This window comes from Cheilinus undulatus, linkage group 13 (genome assembly GCF_018320785.1).
Source record: "Cheilinus undulatus linkage group 13, ASM1832078v1, whole genome shotgun sequence".
Taxonomy (NCBI): Eukaryota; Metazoa; Chordata; class Actinopteri; order Labriformes; family Labridae; genus Cheilinus; species Cheilinus undulatus.
In genome coordinates this window covers 37,069,536-37,096,333 of record NC_054877.1, presented here as the reverse complement: position 1 = coordinate 37,096,333, position 26,798 = coordinate 37,069,536, and the positions used below count along the sequence as shown (strand labels likewise).

Here is a 26,798-nt window from a genome sequence, read left to right as displayed (position 1 = left end):
AAATTTTGTTTGGAAACCCCCGATGTCATGTCCTGTGGACTACAGAGGAGAGAGATCATCCAGCTTGTTATCAGTACATAGCTCAAAAGCCTGCATCTCTGGTGGTATGGGGTTGCATTAGTGCCAATGGCAATGGCAGCTTCCACATCTGGAAAGGCATTATCAATGCTGAAAAATACAGAGGTTTTAGAGTAACATATACTCCCATCAAGATAAAAATTGAAAATTTAAGCAAGACAATGCTAAACCAATTTGATCACAACAGCATGGCTTCACAGTAGAAGAGTCCAGCTGAACTGGCCTGCCCTGCAGTCCAGATCTTTCACCAACAGAAAACATCTGGCACATCATTAAACCAAAAATACAGGACTGTTGAGCTTCTAGAATTCTACATCAGACATGAATGGGACAACATTCCTCTCCCAAAACTCCAGCAAATGGTCTCCTCACTTCCCAGATGTTTACAGAAGACTGTTAGATGAAGAGGGGATGCTACACAATGGTAAACATGGTTCTATCCCTACTTTTCTGAGATGTGTCACTGCCATCAAATTCAAAATGAGCTATACTTTTCATGAAATAGTAAAATGTGTCTTTCAACATCTGATATGCTGTTTATGTTTTATTGTGAATAAAATATGGGTGTATGAGGTTTGGAAATCATTTCATCCTGTCGATTACATTTACATATTACATAGTGCACCAACTTTTTTGGAATCAGGGTTGTAAACATACTGTGTGTTATACGGCTGCTTTTAGAAGCTACATACCAATAAAGACAAGCACGGCAGAGGACAAAGAAAACAGGGTGTAGTGGAGAAAAGTCAAGCTCCCACCAAAATCAGAATTATGGATTATAACTTAATATGCCAACATACACTGGGATTTCCTGCTTTAGTATAAATGCAAAGCTGCGTTTAAGGTTTAAGGGCTCCAGCTTTAACTTAAGGAAAAACATGAGAGTGGTATCAATATTCAAGTCAAGTCAAGCCAGACAAGTATGATTTTATAAATAGTGAGTTTAATCTGTAGCTGTATGTTGAACTGTTTTATCACTGTATTTTGTGCTTACATTTTAAAGCTTTGATCTCTCCTCCTGTTTATTCTGTTGGCTCACACAGACTTCAGCTTCGATACAGCAGCAGTGCCCCAACAATAATTTGGTATGTGAGAGCGGTAGCAGGAGGCTAACAGCCAGCAGACCATGACACCACTTTACAACAGGACCACCTGCCCACCTGCTTCTCTGCAAACCACCTGCAGCTCCTTTATCTGACGCAGGTGTCTGGTGGCTGTGTGGGGGCTGCAGGCTAGAATGACCCACATAGATCTTAGACTGCGAGTTGGCAAACACAAGGTGAAAAAAAAAAAATCAAAAAACTGCTGGTTAACTAAACATTATCCAAGAGACTGGAACAGGCCTGAGCTTTAAAAGGGCTGTCTGAGTCATTTTTACTATTCTTATGAGTCTTACACACAGATATTCAGAATAACACGCAGGCATTAACAACTGACTGATTTTAAATGCACAATGCATCCATATCACAGCATCATATGCATCAATGAGAATGGAAGTAAGCTTAAAACCTGTGTGAACCAAAACTTAAAAAGGAGTTAAACTTTTGATATAATCGCGCTTCTTCAAAAGAGTCAGAAACAATCTTTCACAGTCAGGCTCCACTTGCCTAATTACACTAATCATTTTGGATCTCTCTTACTCATTCCTCCTGCTATGAGATAAAACATTTTACATGAAACTTACAAAAGGATTTTAGGGAGTCCACTTGTAGCATCTTTTTTTATCAAGGACAAGACCCAACCTTAACAAAGCACCTAAAAAAGACTTCTGAGAGGATGTCATACTGAGCCTCAGGTCTGATAGTGAAATACAATGAACCTCATGAGTCATGAATGAAACAGGCATGAGTCAGAGGGGTATCATACCAGTTACCAGAGGGGGATTTTGGTGGGTCAACATCAGGGAAATATTGAGTTGATTCACAGGCTTTCCTCTAACACCCCTGACTTCACACACTGCAGAATAAAGAAGGTACAAGTCTTATAGGGATAGTCTGTTTTTGAAGTTGGGCTGTATGAGGTACTTGTAAATAGTGCATTAGCCACAGGAGATGCTAGCCGGCACAGCTTTTATAAGATTTATTTTCTAACACTGTTATTTAGAGAGGTAGATAGTGGATAGTTAGACACAGGGATTAGGGAGTGGGTGGGAAACATGAGGGAAAGGAGCCACAGGCCGGACTTGAACCCAGGCTGCCCTTGTATATGGGGTGCGACCTAACCATGCACCCCCAGCATGCCTTTTTAAATGAGAAATGTGATGTTCCTCATCTAAAGTCAAGTATCAAGTGAATGTATTCTGTAAACGGATTGTGGCAAACAACAGCAGTGTTAGCACTGCCAGCCTTTGTTCCACTTTGCTGGTTAACATCTTTATTACTGTGCTGGGATCTATCATTACTTGCCTCAGTTATATGTGATAATCTGACACAGCCTCTTAACAACTACCCCTATCCCTAAACCACGCTGCTGCTCCAAGATGCTATGGATACAGTCAGTTCATCATTGTCTACATGGGGTTGCAGAGTCATGCTGCAACTATGAATCCCTTAAATGGATCCTTATTGGAATCTGAGAGGGAAACTTAGTTTAATTTTCTCCTACAAGAAGTGACAGTAAAGAAGTGATTAGAGATGTTCCAATACCATTTTCCTTTTGATACCAATTCTAATACCAGAGTGTTGGCTATCGGCCGATACCGGTATGGACTTTCTTGACCGATTGGCTGTGGCAGACTATCAAATTATTTTAGTCCTACATTTGACCCAGGACATGGCTCAACAAATAATATACAGCTTAACCCTTAAGGTTGTTTTCAGCTGATTATTGTGAGTTTTACTGCTTAATATTAAAGTAACAACACAGAGGACGGCATCACAGGCTCACGCCTTCTTTCTCTCCATCGTGCATGTATTCAGGCAGCATGGCGTGATGACGGAACAGCCTGCCATTGGTTGCCAGATCCTCACAAAAGAAAAAACAATATGACAGTTAGCATCCAAGCTAGAGGAAATAAAATAGAGGGTCCTTTGGTTCTTCTTCGCTGCTCTGAAAACGGTAGCTTGTGCATGCAATGTTTTCAGCAACTAAGAGGAATTGACTTACTGTTTAAACAGTAACATTTAGCATGGCTAAGTGGTATCAGATTGGTGCATAGACACATGTATTGCCAGTACCAATACCTGCACTTTAAGCAGTATCAGACGTATTTCCAATACTGGTATCAGTATGGGAAGAATTTTAGAAGTGGCAGCAGTGAGCTTGGAGTTGGACATTCATTTAATCTACAATATTTCCCCCACAGTGTCTTGGAATGTGCTCTAAAATTCAAACAAAAAATCATTTGTTGCAGCCCTATAGAGTATCATGGCAGTAGTCAGTAATCATTAAGAACAGCTACAGGGGCTACTAGTGGTAGGTAGCTGCATTACAGTTTAGACAGAGTGTTTGACTGGGATTGTTGGCTCGAAATGACAAAAAATGTTAGAATTACTTTAACCAACTTATAATTCTGTCGACTATCTAATGGTCCAAATGAATCCCTATAGCCAGCTAATCGCATGCATCCCTGCCAGTGTGTCAACTCAGCTAGGCTACACTTTCCTATGGATGGGGCCATGTGTATCACACAGCTAAATTTAGGAAAAAAAAACAAAAAAAAAGAGAGACAGAAAATCCACAACAAGAACATCCCTGGTTTTAGTCTTCATGTCCTCGGGAGCGTGTGTGGGTTATCTTTGATAGTTCCATCTTCCTCCCACAGTCCAAAGCTTGTTGAGCTTATCAGTAATGCTAAATTAACCAAAACAATAACTTGGTAACCATCTTTTTTTCAGCCAGTTCTACAGCTGAATCTGAGTCTGGCAAGAAATAAAATGTTTGCCAAAACAATAGCACCAACACTGCTGATCTGATGCACATCCATTGTTATTATTAATTCATAGCTAGCTATTCACTGAGCCTTTCTGGGGCCCAGCCACGGCTTTTGACTGGCCGGAGTTTGAGTGTTTGTTGTTTGTCTGTGTGAATACGATCGACTGCCATCCGTTGACTCTAAAAAGTATTAGACATAGTCTTCATCACATCATCTGTTTGATTAATGTAGACATCTTCTGAAGCCCATTTTTGATGGGTGGCATAATGAAAACGCTGTTTCAAACTAACTTTCACTCAATCTTGAAAAATGCACAGAGGTGAGTTGAGTGAGCTTTTAGCCCAATGAGAGCTGGGACCGTTCAGGCACAGCGAGGGCTTGATAGTTGATTGACGGATGAAAGACTAAAAACGATGTAAGGGTTGGTGTGAAGTTCAGGGCTCAATGTAATTATCTTCTTGTCATTACAGAGGTGTTTGTTGCTAAAATTTCCAAACTAGAATAATGTGAAAGAAACTGATGGACTCATGAAGCAACAGTAAAACAAACTGAAACTAAATGGATACAACCTAGATGGTTTCCTTTAACACAAACTTCTTTTTTATTATTTTTCTAACAGTTAGGACAACAGCATCTGAAGAAAATGTTCTCGTACAAAATGATCAGTTCCAACAACTGCCAATCAGACATTTTCACTGGTACCAAGAGGTCTGGCAAGCCACATGCTGTATCAAAAAGGAGACCAGTGTTCATTCTAAGATCCCACATAGCCTTGGCAGAAAAAGGCCAATTTGTATCCCAAAAGCAGCAATGTGTTCATTTTTTCAACACTACAATAGATATCACCCAAAGAGATGCTATTTTAAGCCACAAAGGCCTTCATAAAGGTGCCAACAAAGCTGCTTTTATGCAACTTATCATGCTTTATTCAAATGCCTTATTTCCAATAACCAAAAATAAAACTATCATTCTTGTTCTCCTGAGTGGATTTACTCATCAGGAGCTACACTACCAGTGTATTGTTTTGTGACATTTTGCTACTCAGCTGATTATGTGAATACAAAACCTGCATTACTAAATGCTATCCCCACAGGATTATGTAGATATGTCAGATCAAGGCAAATGGATATTATTGAGGGTCTACTATGGCAGTATGACACCAAAGAGATAATAAAATAGTTGTTTTTAGAATATAAACTTAAAGCTACTACATAGAATCCAAATATAAGCACTCTGGTCTCTTGTTCAGCCTCCTTACTGTTGATTCCCTGCTGTGTTTGGAAACTGTGTGTACATGCATGCAGTTAATGTTTTAATGTCCCTAAAGAAATCATTATTCAGGAGAAGCCTCATGCATGCATCTTCATAACCCAGCCAATATTCTCCATACTGCAGCAGAGAGAGGCATGGTAAAGATCTGGAAATCAGCAGAGAGGGGATGAAAGCATAATACTCCTCAAAAAATGCACAAAAAAAAAGAACTTAAAGCATTTTTAAATATAAAGTATGGCATTGTCTAAGATTCTCAAATAAAATAACCACATGTATGCTAATTACTAGTGATTTTTTTTCAGTGGCAATTAAACCAGATAAAGCTTTCCCGACTTCAAATTGTCTGGTCCATTGTGCATGAAAGTGTTCATTAGCATGTTTGTCTAATTCAATAAATCAATGCAAGAAAAAGGTAGTACATCTTATTTGTCCTAATGAAGTCATCATGAATCATGTATCAGAAACATGGCGTGTGGGAAGAGGTGAAAACTATGGTAAAATCTATGATCAAAACCCACCAAACAGCAATTACTCACAAAATATTTTCATCATTGCATAGGCTACTTCAAACACAACTATTTCATCACACATTTCCTACCGTGTTTCTTGCAGTTTAAGGAACAGCTCAACAAAAAACTGTTTGTTTTTTTTTCCTGACTGACATTCATCACTCTGGAAACCTGAATTGAACAAGTCTTCTGTCAGTCTGCAACTCCCCGTATCTGTGGTGTTTCATTTCCACATTACATTTTTGTCTAGTTGCAGTCATCTTGATGAAAACTAAACTTATTTTTTGCCAGTTTTAGTCATCACATATCTATTTTGTTAGTCTTAGTCTAGTTTTTGTCATGAAAAAAAGGCTGTCAATGAACATTTTTAGTCATAGTTTTAGTCGACAAAATTAACACTGCTTAGCAGCCGCCATCATTGTTCATCAGTGGAGCCAGTTGGTGGATCAAACTCATGCTGAAGCTGGTCAGAAGAAGAGCAAATAGGCTACATATTTTCCACCAAGAAAAGCTTCAGTGCAGTTGTGCTCTTTTAATGAAGAAATGTTGTCCAGTTCTAATATGAACTGTAGCAATACCTACACCTGAGCTAATAGCTTCACCACTGGCAGCAACGGTTTACCAGCTTGCAGTATAACCAAAACACAGCCATAACTACCACTTCATTCTCCTCAAATAACACTGATTGGTTCTGTCCATTCTCAGACCTCAAACAAATGTTTCAGACTGAAGCTTTGCAAAAAGGATCTGCCTGACAGAAATGGAATCTGGTCAATCTATTCACTTTTCAAGGTTACAGCAGCAGTGGTAGTAGTAAATTGGCATTTAATCTCAGTAACATTTGCCTCAAAACAACCAAGCCAGTAGTTCCATGTGGGCCCTATAAAGTTGTATGCATATGAGTCCTACATGGGTTTGAATGAAGATGCCATGGGGACTGCCTGTGTGGACTTCAACCTATATGAAATCCTTATAGGCCCGTCCTCAGGTAGAAGTGTGGGACACTATGGAACCTGCAGACAAATCCACTTGGGATCCATATTTACAGCCCACATTGGACCCATATGGCAACTCCCTGGGACCCCAAACAGACAAGCAGTGTAGCGAATGGATGGATGTTCCATCATCCGTCCAGTGATGGTACCAGTGATCTCAACATAGTTATCCAATAATGAACAGCTTTTATTTGGGGTCAACTGTGCCATTTCAGTTAAGATGATCAAACTGCACTTAAATTGACCTTAAATAAAAATTTGGAAAGCTCTGCCGTCAAGCATAATAATTCAAATTCTCTGTCAGCTTTCTGTGTAGTTATATGGATAAAGCACACTCCAACACATTTGCCATGTAAAGCTGTTTATGCTTGTCAGTACTGAGAAGTGAATTTCGGCAGAGTAACCTACATTGCATTTGTGATGACAACCAGGGCAAAGTGATCTGACGTGTTTTTGTGGGCTTTCTCAGCACTGAAGTCAAAAAAATTAGAGCATAGTGGGGTTTCTGCTGTGTGCTGATCTGTCAACAGACACTGCCGTTCACACCAGGCCATTCAACCCAGTGATGGTTGGCGCTGTCAGCTTGCACTCTCACCCACACACACTCAATGCACTCCCACAGCAAGGAAAATTAACAGGGTGATGATGAGGTTTTTCATGAGGAGCTCTTATGGGTGGAAATCCCCCATTAAGGTTTTAATATTTTATACACATTGGGTAATGGATCATTGTGAATTTCTCTGAGGAAGACCCCAATTAGACATGTCCCTACTTAATTTTTCCTTCCCTACACCAAATCAGATACTTGAGCCTAATACTGAATCCTGACCCATACCTCATTAACAGTATCGTTTATAATAAAGCAATATTCAATCTCCAAACAGCTCACCCTGTATGAACTGAATTCTTTTGATATCATTCTTTTAGATTTGAGGATAGGTTGAAGACTTAAAATAGAATAAACCTGTGAGTTAAAACATGAGAATGAGTGTCTTGCTGTATTTTCAGCAGTATGTCTAATATGTCTGGAGTTTAATCCCCAGCTTCTGCAGTTACATGACAATGCGTCCTTGGACAAGACACCCTAAATTGCTCCTACCACTGCTGCATTAGTAGCATTGAATGTGTGACTATGTATGAATGTTAATACTGTCAAAACTAAGTGGCACTTTACATAGCAGCCTTCACCATCAGAGTGAATGAGGAGTGAATGGATAAGCTCTTTGAGAAGTCTGATGACTATTAAAAGGATAAGCTCAAGTCAACTTAACATTTCACCTGCAATAATAAGGTATTTTTATGAGAAAAAACTGTTTCCTGAAACATGGACCTGCATTTTAAGCTGAATTAGTGTAATTTCAATACCCTTGGGAGGCACAGTATTATTGGCATGATATAGATATCGGCATATATTAGCTTAAAAATTTAAATATATCAGCAGGTATAAACATTTCTGCAGTCGTACATATCAACATTATGTATCTGCCTCAAATATGTTTGACTGTACTATCAGGTATTGGTGGTTGTCTAGGGTGATATTGATGCCATTATCCATTCTTCTTCTTGACTTATCTCTTTATTTGTTCCTTCCTGTGGATTTTATTTTTGGAAAAAAGTAGACTCTATAGGTTTTCACCGATTCCTACTCAAACTATAATGAGTCTCTTTATCCCTTAGCATGTATGCCACCTTCAGCGAGAATCAGTGACAAGCACACTTCAATTACTGGCTATAATAAACAGTTTTGATAAATAAAAATGTGAAACATTAAGTGTTTGGTTGGAAAACATGCTAAAATATACAAAAATTATCTTTTTGTTGGAAGCGTCTCCGTTGAAACAAACTACTCGATGGATCTTCAATCTCTGAACTTGAATTAGAATACAACACTACTGCTGACTGCCTCTCACGAGACTATGTTTTTAAAGGCACATGGAAGTAAGGCATTGATAAGGGAATTGTTAAGATTGAATGCAAAAGATGTCTATGGATTGAGCTACAGACTTCTCGTAGTCACTGACTGAAAATGATTTTTATCCAAGTCAAAAAATTAATGTCATATCTGTAGTTATGTTAGTATGTCCAAACACTTTAAGACCCTTGTAAAAGAGGTACTCTGAATAAAATAGCTATTAATTTGGGATGCACAATATTGTCCGCATGATATTGGTATTGCTTAGAAAAGCAAATATCGTATTAGAAGGTATTAACAATTCTGACGATATATACAGCCAATATATAGGCCATACATACCTGCAGTATGAGCCATATATCGGCCTTAAATATCAACGAAATGTACAACTGTACCATCAAGAAAAGGTGGTTACTTAGGGTTTGTTGAACATTTTGAAAGAAGGCCATAATGTAAAACAACCACCACATTCTCTACTTTACCATTACTCTCTCAGCTCTGCTTGCTGCAGTCTCTCCTTGCACAGAAGATACATAGGGTTCTTTACAACAGAAACTGAGGCAAAAAAAACAATATCATGCATCCCTATTATTTCTAAACAGCAAATGCCATATTTTTGTGAAACCCCTTAAACTGAAGCTGAAGTTTATACTTTAGTCACATCTTGATTGTTTTATTTCAAATCCACTGCAATGGTAAATTATGGCTAAATGATCTAAATTTTGGCCCTGTCCAAATACCAAATGGCTATATCTTCCACAAATTGAATCAAATAAACTCAAAACCCAAGTGAGCCTGTGCTGTTTGACATTTCCATTGTTTAAAAATAATTGAAAGCAGGGAGTAGTCAGGCAAAGTGTATAACATAAAGATAACTAAACAAAGTATTTGTAATTTCTGATTGAATTGATTGAGATTCTTACAGCATTTAATTGCTGAAGTGCACTTTTCATGTCCCAGATCAAGTATCCTGACCTTACTATGCAAATACAGACACACCTATCATTAACCTGCACAGTGCATTAGATCATAAACAAATGATGAATGAGCATGCTCCTTGTCAGCAGTGTTAGTACACATGGTATCTGCATCATGAGTAGCCTGACTTCACATCTAGGGCCTTACGTGACTTATGTTTGCTTCTAGTCTCTCTGGACATGGTCTACTCTACACCATTGTATCTATAAATATGCTGTTTCATAGATGGAGACTTTGAGTCTTTGTTAACGGATAACAGGAAAGACTTAGCCCTACTAAAACCGTAATAACAGGACTCGTTTTTGAGGTGATTGCTAGTGAGTTTGTGGTGACTAAGCGTTTAATGGTGGCTTTCCTGATAGTTTTATTGTATTCTATCAGCCACAAAATATGACTAAGGATTTATAGTTTTTTTGCTAATGTTAGCTTTTGAATTCTGCATTATTAATTTATCTTATTTCGAGTTCTATTCGTTATTTATCCTTTGTAACATTATTAAGTGGTCAGATTGTGTGATTTATGCTTTAAATAAATCATTATTAGCGATTAATGCATGTCAAGATGTGTATAAATAAGGGCTTCAATGTTATTCTGTCACTGGTATCTATCAGAGAAAGCAGTGTGTGACAAACCATTGGTCATAACAACGACACACCCTCTGAAACCCCCCAGCAGCTTTCTTCATAGCCACTGTAGCCTTTTAAATGTGAGCACGACTCCGACTAGCCTAACCGAGAAACACGACCACAGAGCCACAACTGAATCAAAATACCGGGAGAATAAGGCCACCCCGTTTGGTAGCTAGCGGTTTTAGGTTCCCTTTCATTACGACCAGCATTTCCTGTCCCTGTGGTTTCACTCACTTCTACTCCAGCACACCGCAGACACGACGGAGATAGCTGACAAATTCACCAAATATAACGGCCGTTAGCCTCCTCTTACCTGAACATAATTGTTTTCACAGTACTCCGCAACCCGGGACAGGTTCTGGTAGCTTTCCACAAGAGCTCTTTTGCCGGCAGGGATTTCCTCCTCTAATAGCATTTGTAGCTCTGCCATCTTACATCCCTTTGCATTTCTCTCCTCTCTCTGTCCTTTTCACTGAGGCGAGGCGGTGATGCTGTGCTGAGTTGCTGAGAGAGGGGCTCCCCCGCCTGGCATTGTGGGTCCGCTGGCCTCCGATTCACAACAGCTTGTGACAAATGGCAGCGACGTGTTAAAAGGAGGCCTGTGATTGGCTGAGCGGCTGAGCGAGTAGGGCAATGGACCAATGATATTTCAGCGAGTTGATGACGTTTAGCCCATAACATAAAGCGGAAAATAAGATATCAGGGGCTAAGAGGTACATATTCTTGGTATTAATAGGCTTAAAAAGGCAAGAGGGTATCAGCGTTAAGAAACCGATTTAACACGAAAATTCAAACCATCGCATTGCTAAACCCGGAGTAATTATTATTATTATTATTATTATCATTATTATTATTATTATTGTCTTTACATGAATCACCATTATCTTTTTTCATCATTCATACATATACATATTTTTAATTGCAGAATAATGTAAGTATATATCTTCTAGCTTTTCATTCAGTTTTTACTTCACTTGCATATTCATTATCACTATCACTTATAAAAAAAAAAAAAAAAAAAAAAAAAAATCAGCATTAAACTGAGTAAAATGCCCCCAAATTTTAATATGCAGTTCTCAAAATAGGGCATACAACTAGCCCATAAATGTCTATAAAATTAAGATTTACATCCATAGTTCACAGCTAAGCAATCACAGTTACTAAACAAAAATTAGATGGGCTAAAATAATAATTTATGGATGGGACGATTATTGCATTTTATGGATGTATTCTTCTATATTGAAAAAATGCATTTCTATCTGTTTTTTATTACTTGGTCAAAATAATGATTGAACTATGTATTTAAAGCATTTATGGTAGTAACGAAAGGCTGTACCTGAAGACTGTAAAGGGCTGTACCCTAATTTTAACAGAAAGCCCAAAAACACTACATTTCCCATGCATCATTGCGGTTTAAATACCCTCTGAAAAGGGTTTCTGGGATTTAAAGGAGAAAAGCTCTGAGGCTTAAGCCAACGTTTAAAGTGAGTCTGCTCGGTAAAAACTACATTTCCCATGTATGTTTGATAACCACCCGCTGACTGTTTGGCTCATCCTTGACCGGAGCTCAGATTGGCTTTTTGCTGCATATTGCAGACAGATAACGGCTAATAAAATAATTATCCCACCGGCGAATGGCAACTGTATGGTGAGTATGTCATAAATCAGGCAGAGAGGGGAAATATTTCCGTGATATTACGTGGTCAGTTAGCACCAGCTCCCCCAAAAATGTTTGACAGAAGGCAATTATATCCAAAAACATCACAGCTTTAGGGATAAAAATGTTCGCCTCCTTAGACAACCCAAGAGGCTTTATGCTACACTGATGGCCAAACTGTGAAGAGGCGCCCCTCTTTTAGCACGGTCTGAACTGCCACGCTTTTTCGCTAAATTCTTTCATATTCTTGTTGAAGATGTGAGGACTCAGTCCAGTCATCCTTGTTGGGAGTCAGCATGGCGCAGGAGGACAAATGCAGCCTGGAGGCGAAATTTGCTGCTGCAGTTAGAGTGATCAGGAGTTTGCCTGAAGAGGGTAAGGACTGTTCTCTATTATCCTCTATTGTTGTCTGTTCATTTAAATGACTGCACCTGTTTGTTAGATATTGTGATGTCTGGTCTTTATGGAGTGTAAACACTCTAGGTGATTAACCTACATGCAGAAAGCATTTAGTGCAGCTGAACTCTTTTATAACCCATTGATAATGCTACTGTAAGGGGAAGGGCTGAGTTGTCCTCTAGACCAGTGGTTCTCAACTGGTGGGTCGGGACCCATAAGTGGGTCATAAGGCATGTTTTCAGTGGGTCACAAACAGTGTTAATTTTAGCTGCCTATTTTGAATTTAGTCTCAGTTTTTTTTTGTTTGTTTTAGTCAAATTTGAGTAACTTTCAATCTTTATATTTTAGGTTGTCAAAAACTCAAAAAAAAAAAGAAACACATTAGTCCAGTCAGAGTCAGTAGAAAGTCCATACATTTTTATATTTGATTTGAGTCTGGACATTTTTTTCTTTGTAAAAATTTAATCAGCCAAATTGTAAAATGAATATGAATGTAAAACAACAAAATTAATGCAACACCAATACCTAAATTGATTCAAAATATACTGAAAAAAATGGCATACTTTACTGGTAGAGTGAATAAAACATGGATTTTCCATGTGCAGCAGTCCTGCACCAACAATTCAGTCTAGTTTTGGTCTCTGTAACGAAAGACAAAATTACTTATTGTTAGAGTTTTTATCATCATAGACTATTTTTACCTGGTCTTAGTCTAGTCTTTCTCATGGACTAAAGGTAGGCACCAAACATTTTTAGTCATAGTTTAAATTGACAGAATTAACATTGGATGTTAATGTTTGCCTGGAAAAAAATGTGGCAGAGTCTATATATCCACACATCCATATATTTTGTTTTACTCATTGTTGCTGTGAAACCATGTAATTTGGTTGCTTTCTTAAGAGCTTGGCTTATTTATCTCCTTATCTTGGGACAGCAAAGCTGGTTTTCCTATGAAAATATAATGATTCTCAATTTATTTTAATCAAATCATCAAAATGTGCATGTCATCATAGAAAACAAAATTTAATGTAAGCATGCATTTCCCTCCATGGCCTCAGTAATGATGCGCTTTTAAATTTTTTGTTTGTTTGTTTTTTGCTGCTGTCTCTTTGTTTGATAAAATGTTTTGTTCCATTGAAGGTTTTAAGCTGTTAAATTTTTTAGTAAATACCTTGGAGCAGTTGAAAATGTTTGAAATTTTGGTTATGATTTGGGTTTTTTTTTTTAGGCTTCCAGTTTAGATCTACTGCTTTAATCTAACTACTGATGCAAGCCATATTTAGAATAATATTAAATGCTTTTATAGTATCTTGTTCACACTATGACTTGGTTTTTTCATTTCTCAGGTCCATTCCAGCCATCCGATGAAATGATGCTGATGTTCTATAGTTATTACAAGCAGGCCACCCTGGGGCCCTGCAACATCCCCAGACCAATGGGTTTCTGGGACACTCGAGGCAAAGCTAAGTGGTAAGTATTACAATTGTGCTGTTGCAAAGCAAAGGTACTAGTTGTGTTTCACATCTAAATCAAAGGTCATGGCTGTCGGTCAAATGCAGCACTTATTGTTGATATTTGCCATGGGAAGTTAAGAACAGGCTGTTCCCAAAATGTGCAGTAAACTGTCTCATCTGACTCCCATCATTAGTGGGTTAATTTCAGGCAAAAAAAATTAATATAGATAATGAATTGTTGCTGTTGCTTGTTTGCTTTTTTTGCTCCTAAAAAGTTATGATCCCATTAAATTTTAGTCTGTTTCATAACCAATCAAGAACTCTTCATGGGGCTTAAGTTTAGAAAAGAAATCAACATAATGTCTCTTTTATCATAAAATCCGACCCTTATCTATTTAGAGCCTCAATCTCAGGCATAGTCACTTCTTTTGGGTGGTATTTTTAAATTGATTTAATCATCAAATATTTGATATAATACTGCACATGTAGTGGGTAATTCTGCAGTGCTCCAGAATTATATACAACATTTTTAGATTAATTTCTGTAAAAACATTATGTAACAGCAACATTTTCACTTCTTAATGTTCCTCTCGCCATGAACTATGACTTGTGTTGCCAGGGATGCATGGAGCTCTTTGGGAAATATGACAAAGGAGGAAGCCATGAAGAATTATATTGAGAACATCCAGCTGGTAAGTCCTTTCAGGGGAAAGAAAAGCAGAATAGAAGCTGCATACAGAATAATAAGTAGTTGAAACTGGAGCACACAACTTGCTCTGTATATTTTTCAACATAACTTGCTTAAACCAACAATAAAAATTCTGTATAGACATAATATTTTACCTCTTTTGCATCAGTATGCCATTATTGTCATATTCAGCATGTGATGTTTCCTAACGTAAGGAATAAACTGGGCATCCTTGGCTGTGTGTGGTTTATCAAAATAACCTTTTTAGTATAGTTCTACCATACTATAATGTGCATTTTACTGTTACATTATTTATTATGCACACTCATTTTCATATCCAGTCTTCATTTTTTTATGTGTTGTCAGATTTTGGAGACTATCCCAATCTCAGAAGAAGTAGCTGACCTGGTGCAAAAGCTTGGCTCCTTCTACTCTGAAGTAGATGGTGAAGATGGAGAAACTGAAGAAAATGAAGTGGACAGGAGACCCTTCACCAGGCCTTTTGCAAAACATGCAGGTAAAGTACAAACCTGATTCCCAGACAGGGCTACTTGTGTGTACTCAACTGTATCAAAAGCATACATAGAAAAATCATACCATTTTCCAGTTAGTGTAAAAGCCTGAAATGATAGTTTCCGTGAGGAAAAAAAAATGTGGCACCCAGTAACTATGTATTACAATCATGGATGAGTTTAGGAAAGTTAATCAACAAACACAGAAGGCGAAAAAATACAAACAAGTAAAATTCATATGAAGTGGAAAACTTATTAAGGGAAATTTTAGGAAACACTGGAAATTGTTAAAATGTGGTAGATGTCAGCTGGAGAAACAGAAAAAAGTAAACCACTAATTGAATGGAAAATGGTTTAAATGATATGGTAACTTGATGGATAAATTGTTTAAATAGAGAGCTTACAGCTGAAATTGTATACATCTATGGTTGATAATCAACAGTGTAACTCAATATAATGGATAAACAGTTTAAATATAGCTTACAAATGAAGCAGTAACCTAAAAATGGATAAAATGTTAAAATCTCAAAGTAACAGTTATCTAGGTCTTTAAAATAACAACTGAAACAGCTGGCTTAATAAATGGATAAAATTGTCCAAATCATGGTTTGGTTACATTTATGGCAAACAATTTAAATAGAAAGCTTGCATTAAGTTGTTAGCTCACTGAAGATGCTTAGTGATTTTGCCATAAGGCACAAATGGTTAGAAATGATAAGAGATAATAAAATAAATCACTAAGAAGTTAGAATATATAGCTTACTTATATAGGTTGATAGTAAACAAAATCAGGGGGTTGATATATTGGGCCAAAACATTAGAGCATTGGATAAAGCGGTTTTCCAACACGTAGCAAACTTGTTAGCTAAAAGTAATGAAAAGATGGTTAAACTGATTTCATAACACTAATGGATTAACGGTTGAAATACATAGCTGAAGATGTTTGAGTCTACAATTTAGCTAACTGTTGAAATGATCAAATTAACGCTAAAATGCATCAATAAACAAAGGCTGCAAGTTAGCTTGTGCTCAGATAAAAGCTAATTAAAAGCAACGGATGTAAGGTTGATACAAGCTAAGATTTCCCAACAGCTAGCGTACTATAACAATGGTTGAAATGATTTTGTAACACTAATGGATTAACAGTTGAAACAGATAATCGAAGAGGTTTGTATGTAGCTTATTGGCGAAACAATAAAATGAATACTAACCAAACAGATAAACGATGGCAGTACCAAGCTAACTTTTAAAAAGATTGCTCAAATGTTCTTTTGTCAGATGATAGTTAGCTAAAAGCAATGGATATAAGGTTAGTACAAGCTAAAGTTTCCCAAATGCTAACAAACTAGTCATCTCAAAGTAACTCTTTAATGGTCAAAATGCTTTTGTAACAATAATGGATAGTTTTTCAAATAGTTTACTAAACATTGGCTAAACAGTTGGCAGTAGATAGCAAATCTTTCAACATGGATTATGAATAACTGACACCTGACAAAGAGAGCTGTATCTTTTGGAAAAGTTAGCTAATATGCAAACTGGTAAAGTGTTTACCTACATGGATGTAAATTAGCTGTTAATATAGTCAGCTAGAGCTAGTTTGATGCTACAGTAAATGGCTAGTTGGAATATTTTTCTTAAGTTATGAACTATCAATATCATAGTTTTAACCTAATTGATATTGGTGACAAAAACACCTTAAGTAATTGATTAGCAGTTGAAATTGTTAGCTGATAGTTAAAATATACCACATGTGATGGCTCAACATTATTTAAATCACGGATTTAAAAACAGCTCAAAGATTTAGCTTCACCTACCAAACATACCAGTTTTATAAAGATAATAATGAAAAAAATATACTGGTATGCATGCAAGATAGTCATCAATAAAGGGGATTTTTTCAGTTTGGCAGTGCTAGGGGATCAAGCCAAAAAGGTAAGGAGCCACTAATGTCATTATGAACCATGCTGTTAGGTCATACTTTAATACTTGCTAAAGAAAAAGAGAAACTGTCTTTGAAGGGCTCTGCTGCTCAAGCTGGGTGTCGTATTCTGTTAATCGTCTTACACACATGATTTCGATGGAATACTGAGCCTGTCACATGTCTTCTCATCACTAGATGAGCTGATCAGACCATTTAAGAAACCAACTTTGGAAGGCAAGTCTGTGGTGTTCATGGTAGCTGTAGAGCTCATAGATTAGTGTCTCAGTGTTAAAGCTTGGCTTAACTTTTATTGATATTAAATTTGACTGATAAGTGTATATTGTCATTTGTTTACACTGTTGAATTTGCATTTACAGTGCAGTAAAAACTATTTGCTCTCTTCCTGAATTTTTGTTTTTATGCATATTTGTCACACTTAAAAGTTTCAGACCATCCAACAATTTTTGATATTGGACACAGATAATGCTAGAAATGACAAAACGCAGTTTTTAAATCATGATTTCATTTATTAACAAAATTATTATTATTATTATTATTATTAACAAAATTAACAAAAACATAAGATCAACTAAAAAGCCATCCAAACTTACCTGGCCCTATGCGAAAAAGTAATTGTCCCCATTTTTAAATCATGAATTAACTGTGATTAACCACTTTTTTTGAAAGCTTAGTTCAATCTCACAAGCCTTACTTAGGTTATCTTTGTCTTATATTAAAAGAAAATAAAATATATTTGGTGGTCTGAAACATTTAAGTGGGACAAATATGCAAAAAAAAGGAAGGGGGTAAATATTTTACACAGCACTGTATAGCTATAGTTACATATAGTGTTGTTGTGTGGCTGTCGTGTTTGTGCTTTAGTGGGTCACTGTGTCTGCTGTTGGTTTACCCCAGTTGTTGCACTTTGTGGTGTAGATGTAGTGTATAGATACTCTGAAACATAAAACTGTTCTGTGGGTCTTTCTTTGCTGTATAAATGCATCACTAAACAGTTAATCAAGAGTGTTTCCCTCACTGTTCAGGCTATGGGGATCTGTGGGATGATGTTCAAAACCTTGAAGAACATGACAAAGACAGTGTTCATGACATAAGTGTCAGTAATGAGGAGGCAAAGAGAAGCAACGAAAATAGTGAGATGGAGGGAAGTGAGGAAAGTGGTGATTGGAGGAAAAGTGATGATGAGGAGAATGGGGATGAAGAAGACAATACAGAGGATGAAGACAAAGAGGAGGAAACAGGTACCATCAGTTAGTTGTTTTGTGTTGTGACATTTGCTGTGGTGTAAAGGCTGCACACTTACAGTCATTCAGCTATATTTAGGCCAACATTTGTTCTTCATGTCAAAAACTCACTGAAAACATGAAAGTAATACCTGTATCACATCAGAGAGCCCCTCTTTTGCACTGATTGACATGCCTCCGTTACTTTAAACACACTGTGGTATATTTAGAGTCTGTCCTGCAAAAAAAAACCTGCTAAAAATAGTCACAAGTATACCAAATGTGTACAAATGAGCTGCTGAAAATAGTCACTATCAATTATATTATTTATTCCAGGTTTACAGGAAGCTACTCGGTCCTTTTTGGCCTATTTTAACAGGAATTGCACCAAAAAGGATGCTTGCTTTTATTTGAAAAGGATGCAGTGTATGCAATCCTTGTTTATACAACTTTGATCTACCTTAATTTTGCAACTCCATGCCCTTTTTATGAGAAATGATCAGTAATGTCTGTTTGTTTTGTAATCTCAATTTAAAAGTCTGTGACAAGCTAAAAGTTATGTTAAAGATAACATGTTTTCTAAAGATGAAGAATAGCAACTGTAATATGGCAAGAAAAAGGGCTTGATACTTTACAATAGCATATGTTTTACAACAATACAGTGTCTGTCTTGTAATGATTAATGGTGACAAAAAGAACTAAAACTTAAAAATAATACACCTATAGCACAAGGTGGTTGTGTAGGAAAAACAAATCCATACAAAATTGCAAGAAACCTCTATCACTATGGCACTATTTAAATTGTGTAAATATTTTGGCAACATTTTAGTATTGAAACGTTCATGATAGTCCTGATCCTGAGGTTGTTATTTAGTGTATGATTTACATAGCATCCATTAGAAGTAAATTTATGCAGTATGTTTCTACCCCCCACCCCAATACATGCACACAATGAAGTACTGCTCTGTTATTTTATCTTCAAATATCACAGTGTTTCAACAAACAAAGCAGTTTGCAATGAGTATATCCCAGCTGAGACATGGCTAGACAAAGGTAAGCTTTGCCATGCCCCCCCCCCCCCTTTTTTTTTCATCACCCCAGGCTGGGGTCCTGACCCGAGGCGGCTGAGGGTGGAGGACAAGAGGTGGAGGTCTGACACCAGGGGGTCCAACAGCAGCATGGAGCCCAGCATGTCTCCCTTCACCAATGGGACCCACAGCTCACTCAACAGTGAGGTGGAGGAGGAGGAGCTAGCCTGTTCTGTTGAGCCCAGTGTGCAATATAACCCATATATACGCTTTAATGGACACCTGATTGGTAAGATCAGTCATTCATTTAAAAAATATTTGGCTGAGAGTAAACATTACTTACACAAGTATAAAAAGACCATTGTTTTACAATGCATACCTCCGAAAAGTTAACGATAATGACTCCTCCAGAGTCACTTTTTGAAAATCTTAGATTAAGTACCATTTCAGGAGGAACCGTAAGTTATATAAAACATGAACATGGTTTCAGTGACATCACTCATGGGTTTCTGAGGAAGCCAGATAATGGTGCCATCCAGCCAGCCTGGAATCTAGGTGACTTTCGGGGGCATTTAAAGATTGAATCCACACCAGTAACTCTGAAGTTGACTGTCTTTTTTAATCCATTTTTAATTCATATTATATCTGCAGCTAGCTTAGCTTAAAGGCTCAGTTATGCTTTGCGGACAGCCACACGGAGAAACACTGATGCGGACTTATGATGTGGAAACGTCTAGTGCATTTATACGTAGCGCCGGCTTCCTCTTCGAAGCAAACTGATATTCTCCCAAAAGCTAGGGGGCAGTGTCTTCAAGAATCACATCTGTTGCATGTTTAATGCAAGTCATAGAGGAAGATTTGTTGTTTACATTATGGAGAACCACAAAGAGGAGCTGCTGTGTTTACTGTTGTTGTTACAGCATGAAAGAGAGAGGAGATGCTCCATACGGCCACTCAATCAAGAGAGGAAGGACAAGGGGGGAGTACAATATTCTTGCATCGCCAATGTGAGAGATAGATGAGGAATTATATGGCAGTCTCTGTGATCTTTAAAAGAAGAACTATACAGGTTATTATATTTTCTGACTTCTGTCACCAAAAGCTCCTCAAAATAGGCCATTTTGATGTCTGCCGCATCCGCGTCTGTAAAAATTTCGGGGTTGTGCACAGCCAGACAAAAATTGACCGCATGGGACTCCTGCGAAGGGGTGTGTCTTATTATTTGACATCACGTTCAACGTGCAGGCACTCGCAACCTCGCGGACATGTCAAGCATAAAACAGGCTTTAGACACCATAATGTTTAGTCACATAGGCTGTGACAACCAATGGCAGGCTGTTCCATAGTTGCATCATGCTTCCGTACATATGGAATACTGGCTGGGAAGATCATGTAGGGGCCAGCCTGAACATCTCATAATGAAGAGAAAGAAAGACAGAGAGCCTGTGATGTGGCCCTCTGTGCCACTGCAGACAGGAACTGCTTTGCATAATGGCTCATAATCAGCCAATATAAAGAAACACTGGGACTCTTTTGTAAATATGTGAACTATCTGAAGACTTTTTGTCACAGAATTATTATTTTTTAAATTTTTGGCCCCAAAGAGATAAGAGAACAGGTTTGAGCAAAAAAATCTCTTAGTCATTATTTTCTACTGTGTCACATATAAAAATCTTTGAGTTGAATTTCCATTAAGTTTTTCTTTTGCAATTATAGTCCCATAACTTTTTCAAAATTCAAGTGATATGACTGCAGTGCACATATTCTTAAAGCCAAGATTATCCTGAAAAAAGATGTTTAGATCTTGACTGTGCACCACAGGATTTTTTTTTTCAAGACAAGGAGTCCAGGCGAGAAATTATGGTTAAAAATAGGGCTTGAGGGGTTAATTAAGAGTTACCCATCTGCTTTCAATCTATGCCATAGTTATGACAAAGCAGCCTAAATGACTGTGTGCACTATATACTCATGCCCTGGTGTGTCTTTGCAATACTTTGTCCAAATGTTACTCAGCAGAGGGATGTTTTTTTGCCAGTTCCCGGTTCTGCTGCCACATCCTGCTTGTTTGTGTACAGGAAATGTCAACTGAGACCGGTCTAACTGGTCATAATATGTGGAGTTGGAGCTGATAACTATTGTGCAGCAGTTGCCTAAACTGCAGTCATTGCAAAGATGAAAAGAGATCAGACATCAGAGGAGATGGAAAGTATGGCTGCTGAATCAGCTGAGGGTGATTTTTTTGCACTTGTTGGCCATTGAGTGAGACATGTGGATTCCAGCAAGTAGATTTGACTAGATGTATCACTGTCTGCAACCGTGCTCATTCAATACATAGTTACATTTTTTAGGAGATGCAAGCTGGCTATGTGTTTCGGCCTCTGTGTTTGGCTCAGGGCAGTGCAGATCTATGGTTTATGCTATAGTGCAGCATCAACACAAGAGCATAAATCAGGCTTTAGACATATGGCAGATTGCAACATGCCCACATCATTCACATCAGCCATACCACTAATAATGCAATTTTTTTGCATAATTCTTAGCCTTAAAACAGAGGAGTTACAGTCCCTTCTGTACCTCCCTGTGTGTACCAAAAAATAAATCAGCTATTCAGGCTAGAATTGGTTATGCCGGAGATCTTTATAACCACAGGAGCAACTTTCACAGAAATCACTGAAGGCTAATGCCACTGCTATAACCAAATACCTTATACGACCCAACTTCAAAAATCCTGAAAATCACATATGCACTCTTTGTGCCAACAATAAAACTACTAATCAGATTTAAATGTACAGTTAAAAACATCTTCCACTGATGTTTGTTTGCTTTGTTGTGCACCATTTAGATCATACTGATGTTCCTGAGAAGAACCTCCGCCGATCCACAGACTCAGATAACGAGGAATTCTGCGACTCGATGGAGCATCTGGCCATGGATGAGGTGTGGTCTTCCTCCCCCAAAGTTGCTGACTCACTTTCTTTTTAAAAGCTAAATGACAAATTTAACCAACGCTTTATGTCCATACACCTACCAGCACCTTTAACCTTTGTAATATTTTGGAAAATGAAATAATTACCATGTTCTGATGAATCGAGGCCAAAATAACACATTGTATTTTTTTAATAGGCCCTTTATTTCTTTGTATTTGAAGCCATATCCCCAAGGAAACATTACCCTATTCAGGTATAATTAATAATTCCACCCTCTTTTTAATTACTCATATATCAACATTTAAAACATTTTAGCAGCAATTTCTCATGTATTCTAGAGATGCAAAAAACAATTTCAAGCTATACAACAGGACCACAAACCACTGACCACAGAAAAAATGAAAGTAAAATAAACCCCCATTAAAAAACATGGTATTTGCCATTTAGTCCATGAACTTTTTTTCAGACTTTACCCACAAAGGTTGCACGCTGTAAAGATGCATTCGTGTGTATTTTTGGACGTCAGACAGTGCAGGCTAACTATTTCCTCCTATTGAAGAGTGTTATCACTTCTCTAAATTTAAGGCATGTAATTGAAATGTATGTTACCAAGTGTCAAACTTGTCAAGATTAATCAAAAATGACTAAAGCTATGGTGATGGACCGGCCATCTGAAATTTGGGAAAATGCCAGAAGGGCCACCCTTAGAAAGGCTCATTATTCCACTCAAAGTGCTAATAATACTTATTTTCTCATGAATGTTTAAATTTGAAAAGGTTATGAATGAAGGCTAAGGCATTTGCAATCTGAAAAGAAGATGAAATTGGGATACTAGACAGTTGATGGGAGGAGAAGTGAAACAATGAAGACAGATGTGTGGGCTGAGGGTTAGAAATCTGACATAAGTTTTTCCAAACATATCTCTAATTTTGGCCGCCAGTGGTAACACACACATGTAATTTTTTTTAAATAAAAGTTCATTTTTAGTTGGAAAACTAATGCCAGACCCCTATGTTTAAGCTGAATGTTGCTCTTTAGTGGAGCATTTTGTGTTGTAGCTCCTAGTACTCAAACTCTGTCACACTGTGTTAAAGTATCATCAGCATACATCAGCGACTGTAGTGATAACATTGTATGTAACTGGTGTGTTTTGTTCTACACATTTCTCGGTTCTTGTCAGTCTGTTAGGCATTAGCTAAAGCTTTTTATGTTGACAGTTGGGTTGGTCATGGTTTTGAAAAAATAAGAACAGTCTGCTGCCAATGCTATTTTTTTTTTCTTTTGCACTATCTCATTCTTGTTGTATGCTGCTTACTTGTGATGGATCACAATTATTCAAGACAGCCTGGCTGCAGACAACCCCAGAATACCCCCTCCCCTTTCCCTTGCAGATCACTACTGAGACACCACCTCCATCAGGAAGGAAAAACACGCAAATCATGCACAATATAATCAGATTTAACTTCTGCTTTGGGTCAGGGTAAGGGTTAGGATACCAAAAGTTAAAAGTCAAAAACCTAAACTGCAAAACCTGATTACAAAATATTTTATAAAGCTGAGTAAGCAGTCTGCTTACAGGAAAAAAGCCTGCCCTCCATGAAAACACTCTAACGCATCTAACATAGCAAGTGCTAAAGCTAATTAGCAAAAGGTAAAGCTATTGAAGCTACTTTCATGGGTAAGGGAGCAACTGTCTGTAAGCTTTAGCTTAAGCTACATTGCTACATCACCTACATAGCTGATGTTGCTACATTAGCTTTAGCTACATTTGCTAAAGCCCACATTACTAAAGCTAACATAGCTAGATTGGCTTATGTAGTTACGTTAACTACGTAGCTAATGTAGCTATGTTAGCTTAAGTTAAAGCATACAAGGCTAAAGCAAGTGGCCATTCACACAACAACTTTTAGAATGGGTTTATACATAATTGAATTCTAGATTTTTTTTAAACGTTTTATTTCTGAAATGTAGCTTATTCAGTAATGCTTGCAAAAGTGGTTGTTTCATGAATGTATTTGCAAGACTTTGCTAGCTATGTAATTAACCCTACTACATAAGCCAATTAGTTACCTAAAGTTAGCTTTAGTAAATGTAGCTTAAGGTAACATAGCTACGTAGATAATGTAGATACCTAGGTTACAAAGCTGCTTTGTGAGCTTAGCTTTGGCTACGTTGGCAATGTTAGTGCTGTAATCTGTGGCTAAGTTAGCATTTGCAACGTGAGCTTTAGCAAAGGTAGCTAAAGCTAAGGTAGCTACGTGGATAACGTAGATACATATCTGCTGCTTTGTGAGCTTAGCTTTAGCTGCATTAGCTACATAGCTCAATTATCTATGTAGCTCACACAATTAACAGAGCTAAGTGAGCAAGGCCTGCTACGTTAGTGTGTGTTTATGTAGGACGAGCTTTATTCATGTAAACACACTGTTCACTCAGCTTCATTAAACGTTCGGTGATCAGGTTTTGCAGGTCAGGCCTAAACGGACATTTAATCTGATTTTATTTCAAAATATTTGTGTGTGTGTCTGTCCTGAGATATACGGTGTCTCAGATGAACAGTATATGAGAGTCAGAGATGAATGTTCTGCAGCTAGACTGTCAGTTAAGCTTATTTTCTGCCATCCATTGCATGTTTTATTGCCCAGCCTCCCCCTATAACAATGACCATATTTTCTTCCTTAGTGTTTTGGGTATGTTCAATTCTTTTTCATAAGGATCATGGGGGGCATGATTCCCTGCTACCCTCACATCATCTTTTGATATTGTTTTGACTGGAGCCCTCTTGTGGCATAATTTACCTACTGTGTGTTTAATTGTGAAAACAATAATGCACAAATGAATTGTTCTGACCTTATTACAGCTAATCAAACTGTGGTTGACTTTCTCCTCTTACCTCTTCAAGGGTCGATGTTCGTCCAAAGTTCTGTCACCTGGATCCAGAGCTGCCTCAGTGAGGCAAAAGGATCTTTGGTTTGAAAGCAACACCACCTTGAATGGAGAGGATCAAGCACTGATGGGAGATTCCTACTTTAAAGAGGGGATTAGTACAAGCCAACACAACAGCTCGTTGTCAAGAAGAGGGAGAGGTGAGAATCAGGCGTCAACTTTGATTTAAACTGACAGTGTCCCTGATTCACCTTTCCTTAAGATTCACACTTTACCCATCTTAGCACTTAAAGGCAACCGATAAACAAAAAGCACTGCAGTGTATCCAAAAAAAAAAAAAAAAAAGCATGCTGTCACACTTTGTTTCAGGTGTGCAGTCGCCACGGACACCCTGCAGCTCTCAGCAGTGTGTGAGTGTCGATGCTTCCTGCTGTTGTGTGCCTCAGAGCAGACATCCTGTCAGTGCTGCCAGGGGAAACATCAACGAGCAAATAGCAACAGCCCTGCTAAGGCTGCAGCACGACATGGCTGCTGTGCTGCACAGGCTGCATGCACTGGAGACGCTTACTGTTTCACAGGTATAGACGAAGGGTGTTGATGTTTAATGTTTGCACATTGCTATTTATATCTCCAAAAGCAATCTTGATTTAAATCTGTATGAGTAAGCTAATTTCATACTTCTATTTTTATACTCAGATGTAAAGAAATAGAACTCTAAATAAATGTTATCATGATTTTATTGAGATCATTGAATTCCTTAAATTATCCATTCCAGTCAAGAACATCTACGCCAAGGCAAGAGGACTCTCTACCAGTAGCACAAAAGGTCCTAATTTTATTTTATGAATGCATACTAATGACAAAGTTAGATGGTGTCTTTAGACAGTTGCTTAAATGCAGGTTTCTGTTTCTATAGTTCCTCAGACCTTCCTGGTGGCCTTTTGACTTCTGTCCACTCACCGTGGTGATGACGGCACTCTGGCCTCTGATTTCCCATTGGCTCGTCCAGTTGTATTTACAACGGAGGAGAAGGTGAGAAGAACATAAACGACTAAAATGTTTATAGCCATACTTGTTCATTCTAAATCTCTTTATGTGTTTCTCATGACAGGAAAATCCCTTGAATTATCTGGCAACTGTCAGCATCAGTAGAAGGACATGAACCTGGGGTGAAAATATTGCACTTTGGTTGTTTTATGGCTTTTTAAGCCATGATCAGTTGCACGTGGGGGTGTGCAGGGAGCCCCCAGTTGAAGTAGAAAAGGCTGGTCTAGATTAATAGATTTTCAGAAAGATGATTAAAGGAAGATTCTGCAGTTAAATGTAGCACTTTGCCTGTTTAGATGTGTAAGAGTGGGAAGATTTATACATTATGAATGCTAGCACATTATCTTTACTACAATAAATAAGCAAAAGGTGTTTATCTTATTTATGAAATGTCTCACAAATCAATAGAAAAGTCACTATATTCAACATTCATATAGAAGTAGTTGTTAAACTTGAGCTACCGTTGTAATTTCCACTTGTTTTCTTTTTTTATATAATTGGTTTCTTTTTTTTTGTCAAGAAAAACTTTTTTTGCTGCAATGTGGTATATGGATTGTTTACATTTAATGCGTGAAATATAGGCATATATTAAGATATATGATATTTAATGTGTGATATTGTGTATTTATTTAAGAGCTTAAGTGCAATAATAGCAAAGACTGCACTCTCAATTTGCAAAGAAAAATAAAAGGACAATCCATTTATTTATTATTTTCAGCTGTACAGTAAATATTTTATTTAGGATGTCATGCTGTCGGATCTACAGTTGTAAACATGCATCTATGAAACAA

General features: G+C 37.6%; 2 protein-coding genes across 6 annotated transcripts in view; one reads left to right on the top strand and one right to left on the bottom strand.

Annotated features, from left to right (window-relative positions):
- LOC121519834 (abl interactor 1-like) overlaps positions 1–10,785 on the bottom strand; it is a 48,156-nt gene extending 37,371 nt beyond the window's left edge. For all 4 annotated transcript variants that reach the window (XM_041802860.1, XM_041802862.1, XM_041802861.1 and 1 more), the window contains exon 1: positions 10,561–10,785. In XM_041802860.1, coding sequence (XP_041658794.1) covers positions 10,561–10,677 — 117 coding nt within the window. In that variant the 5' untranslated portion in view covers positions 10,678–10,785. The remainder of the gene's footprint in view (positions 1–10,560) is intronic.
- Positions 10,786–11,796: 1,011 nt separating this feature from the next.
- LOC121520521 (acyl-CoA-binding domain-containing protein 5A-like) lies at positions 11,797–26,798 on the top strand. 2 transcript variants are annotated; one of them, XM_041804008.1, is made up of 13 exons: positions 12,166–12,279; positions 13,650–13,773; positions 14,377–14,449; positions 14,812–14,962; positions 17,074–17,112; positions 17,922–18,137; positions 19,221–19,436; positions 21,990–22,084; positions 24,977–25,160; positions 25,330–25,538; positions 25,736–25,786; positions 25,877–25,992; positions 26,072–26,798. In XM_041804008.1, the coding sequence occupies exons 1-13, from the start codon at positions 12,201–12,203 to the stop codon at positions 26,082–26,084; spliced, it is 1,566 nt and encodes a 521-aa protein (XP_041659942.1). In that variant the 5' UTR covers positions 12,166–12,200; the 3' UTR covers positions 26,085–26,798. The 2 variants fall into 2 exon arrangements, with proteins under 2 accessions (XP_041659941.1, XP_041659942.1); XM_041804007.1 differs by lacking the exons at positions 17,074–17,112; positions 17,922–18,137 and adding an exon at positions 11,797–11,895 and having other exon boundaries at positions 12,161–12,279.

Coding starts and splice junctions, on each gene's coding strand:
- LOC121520521 (XM_041804008.1), top strand. CDS start 12,201: ATGGCGCAGGAGGACAAATGCAGCCTGGAGGCGAAATTTGCTGCTGCA. Junction 14,450..14,811: donor ATATTGAGAACATCCAGCTG/GTAAGTCCTTTC, acceptor ATGTGTTGTCAG/ATTTTGGAGACTATCCCAAT. Junction 25,539..25,735: donor AGACGCTTACTGTTTCACAG/GTATAGACGAAG, acceptor TATCCATTCCAG/TCAAGAACATCTACGCCAAG.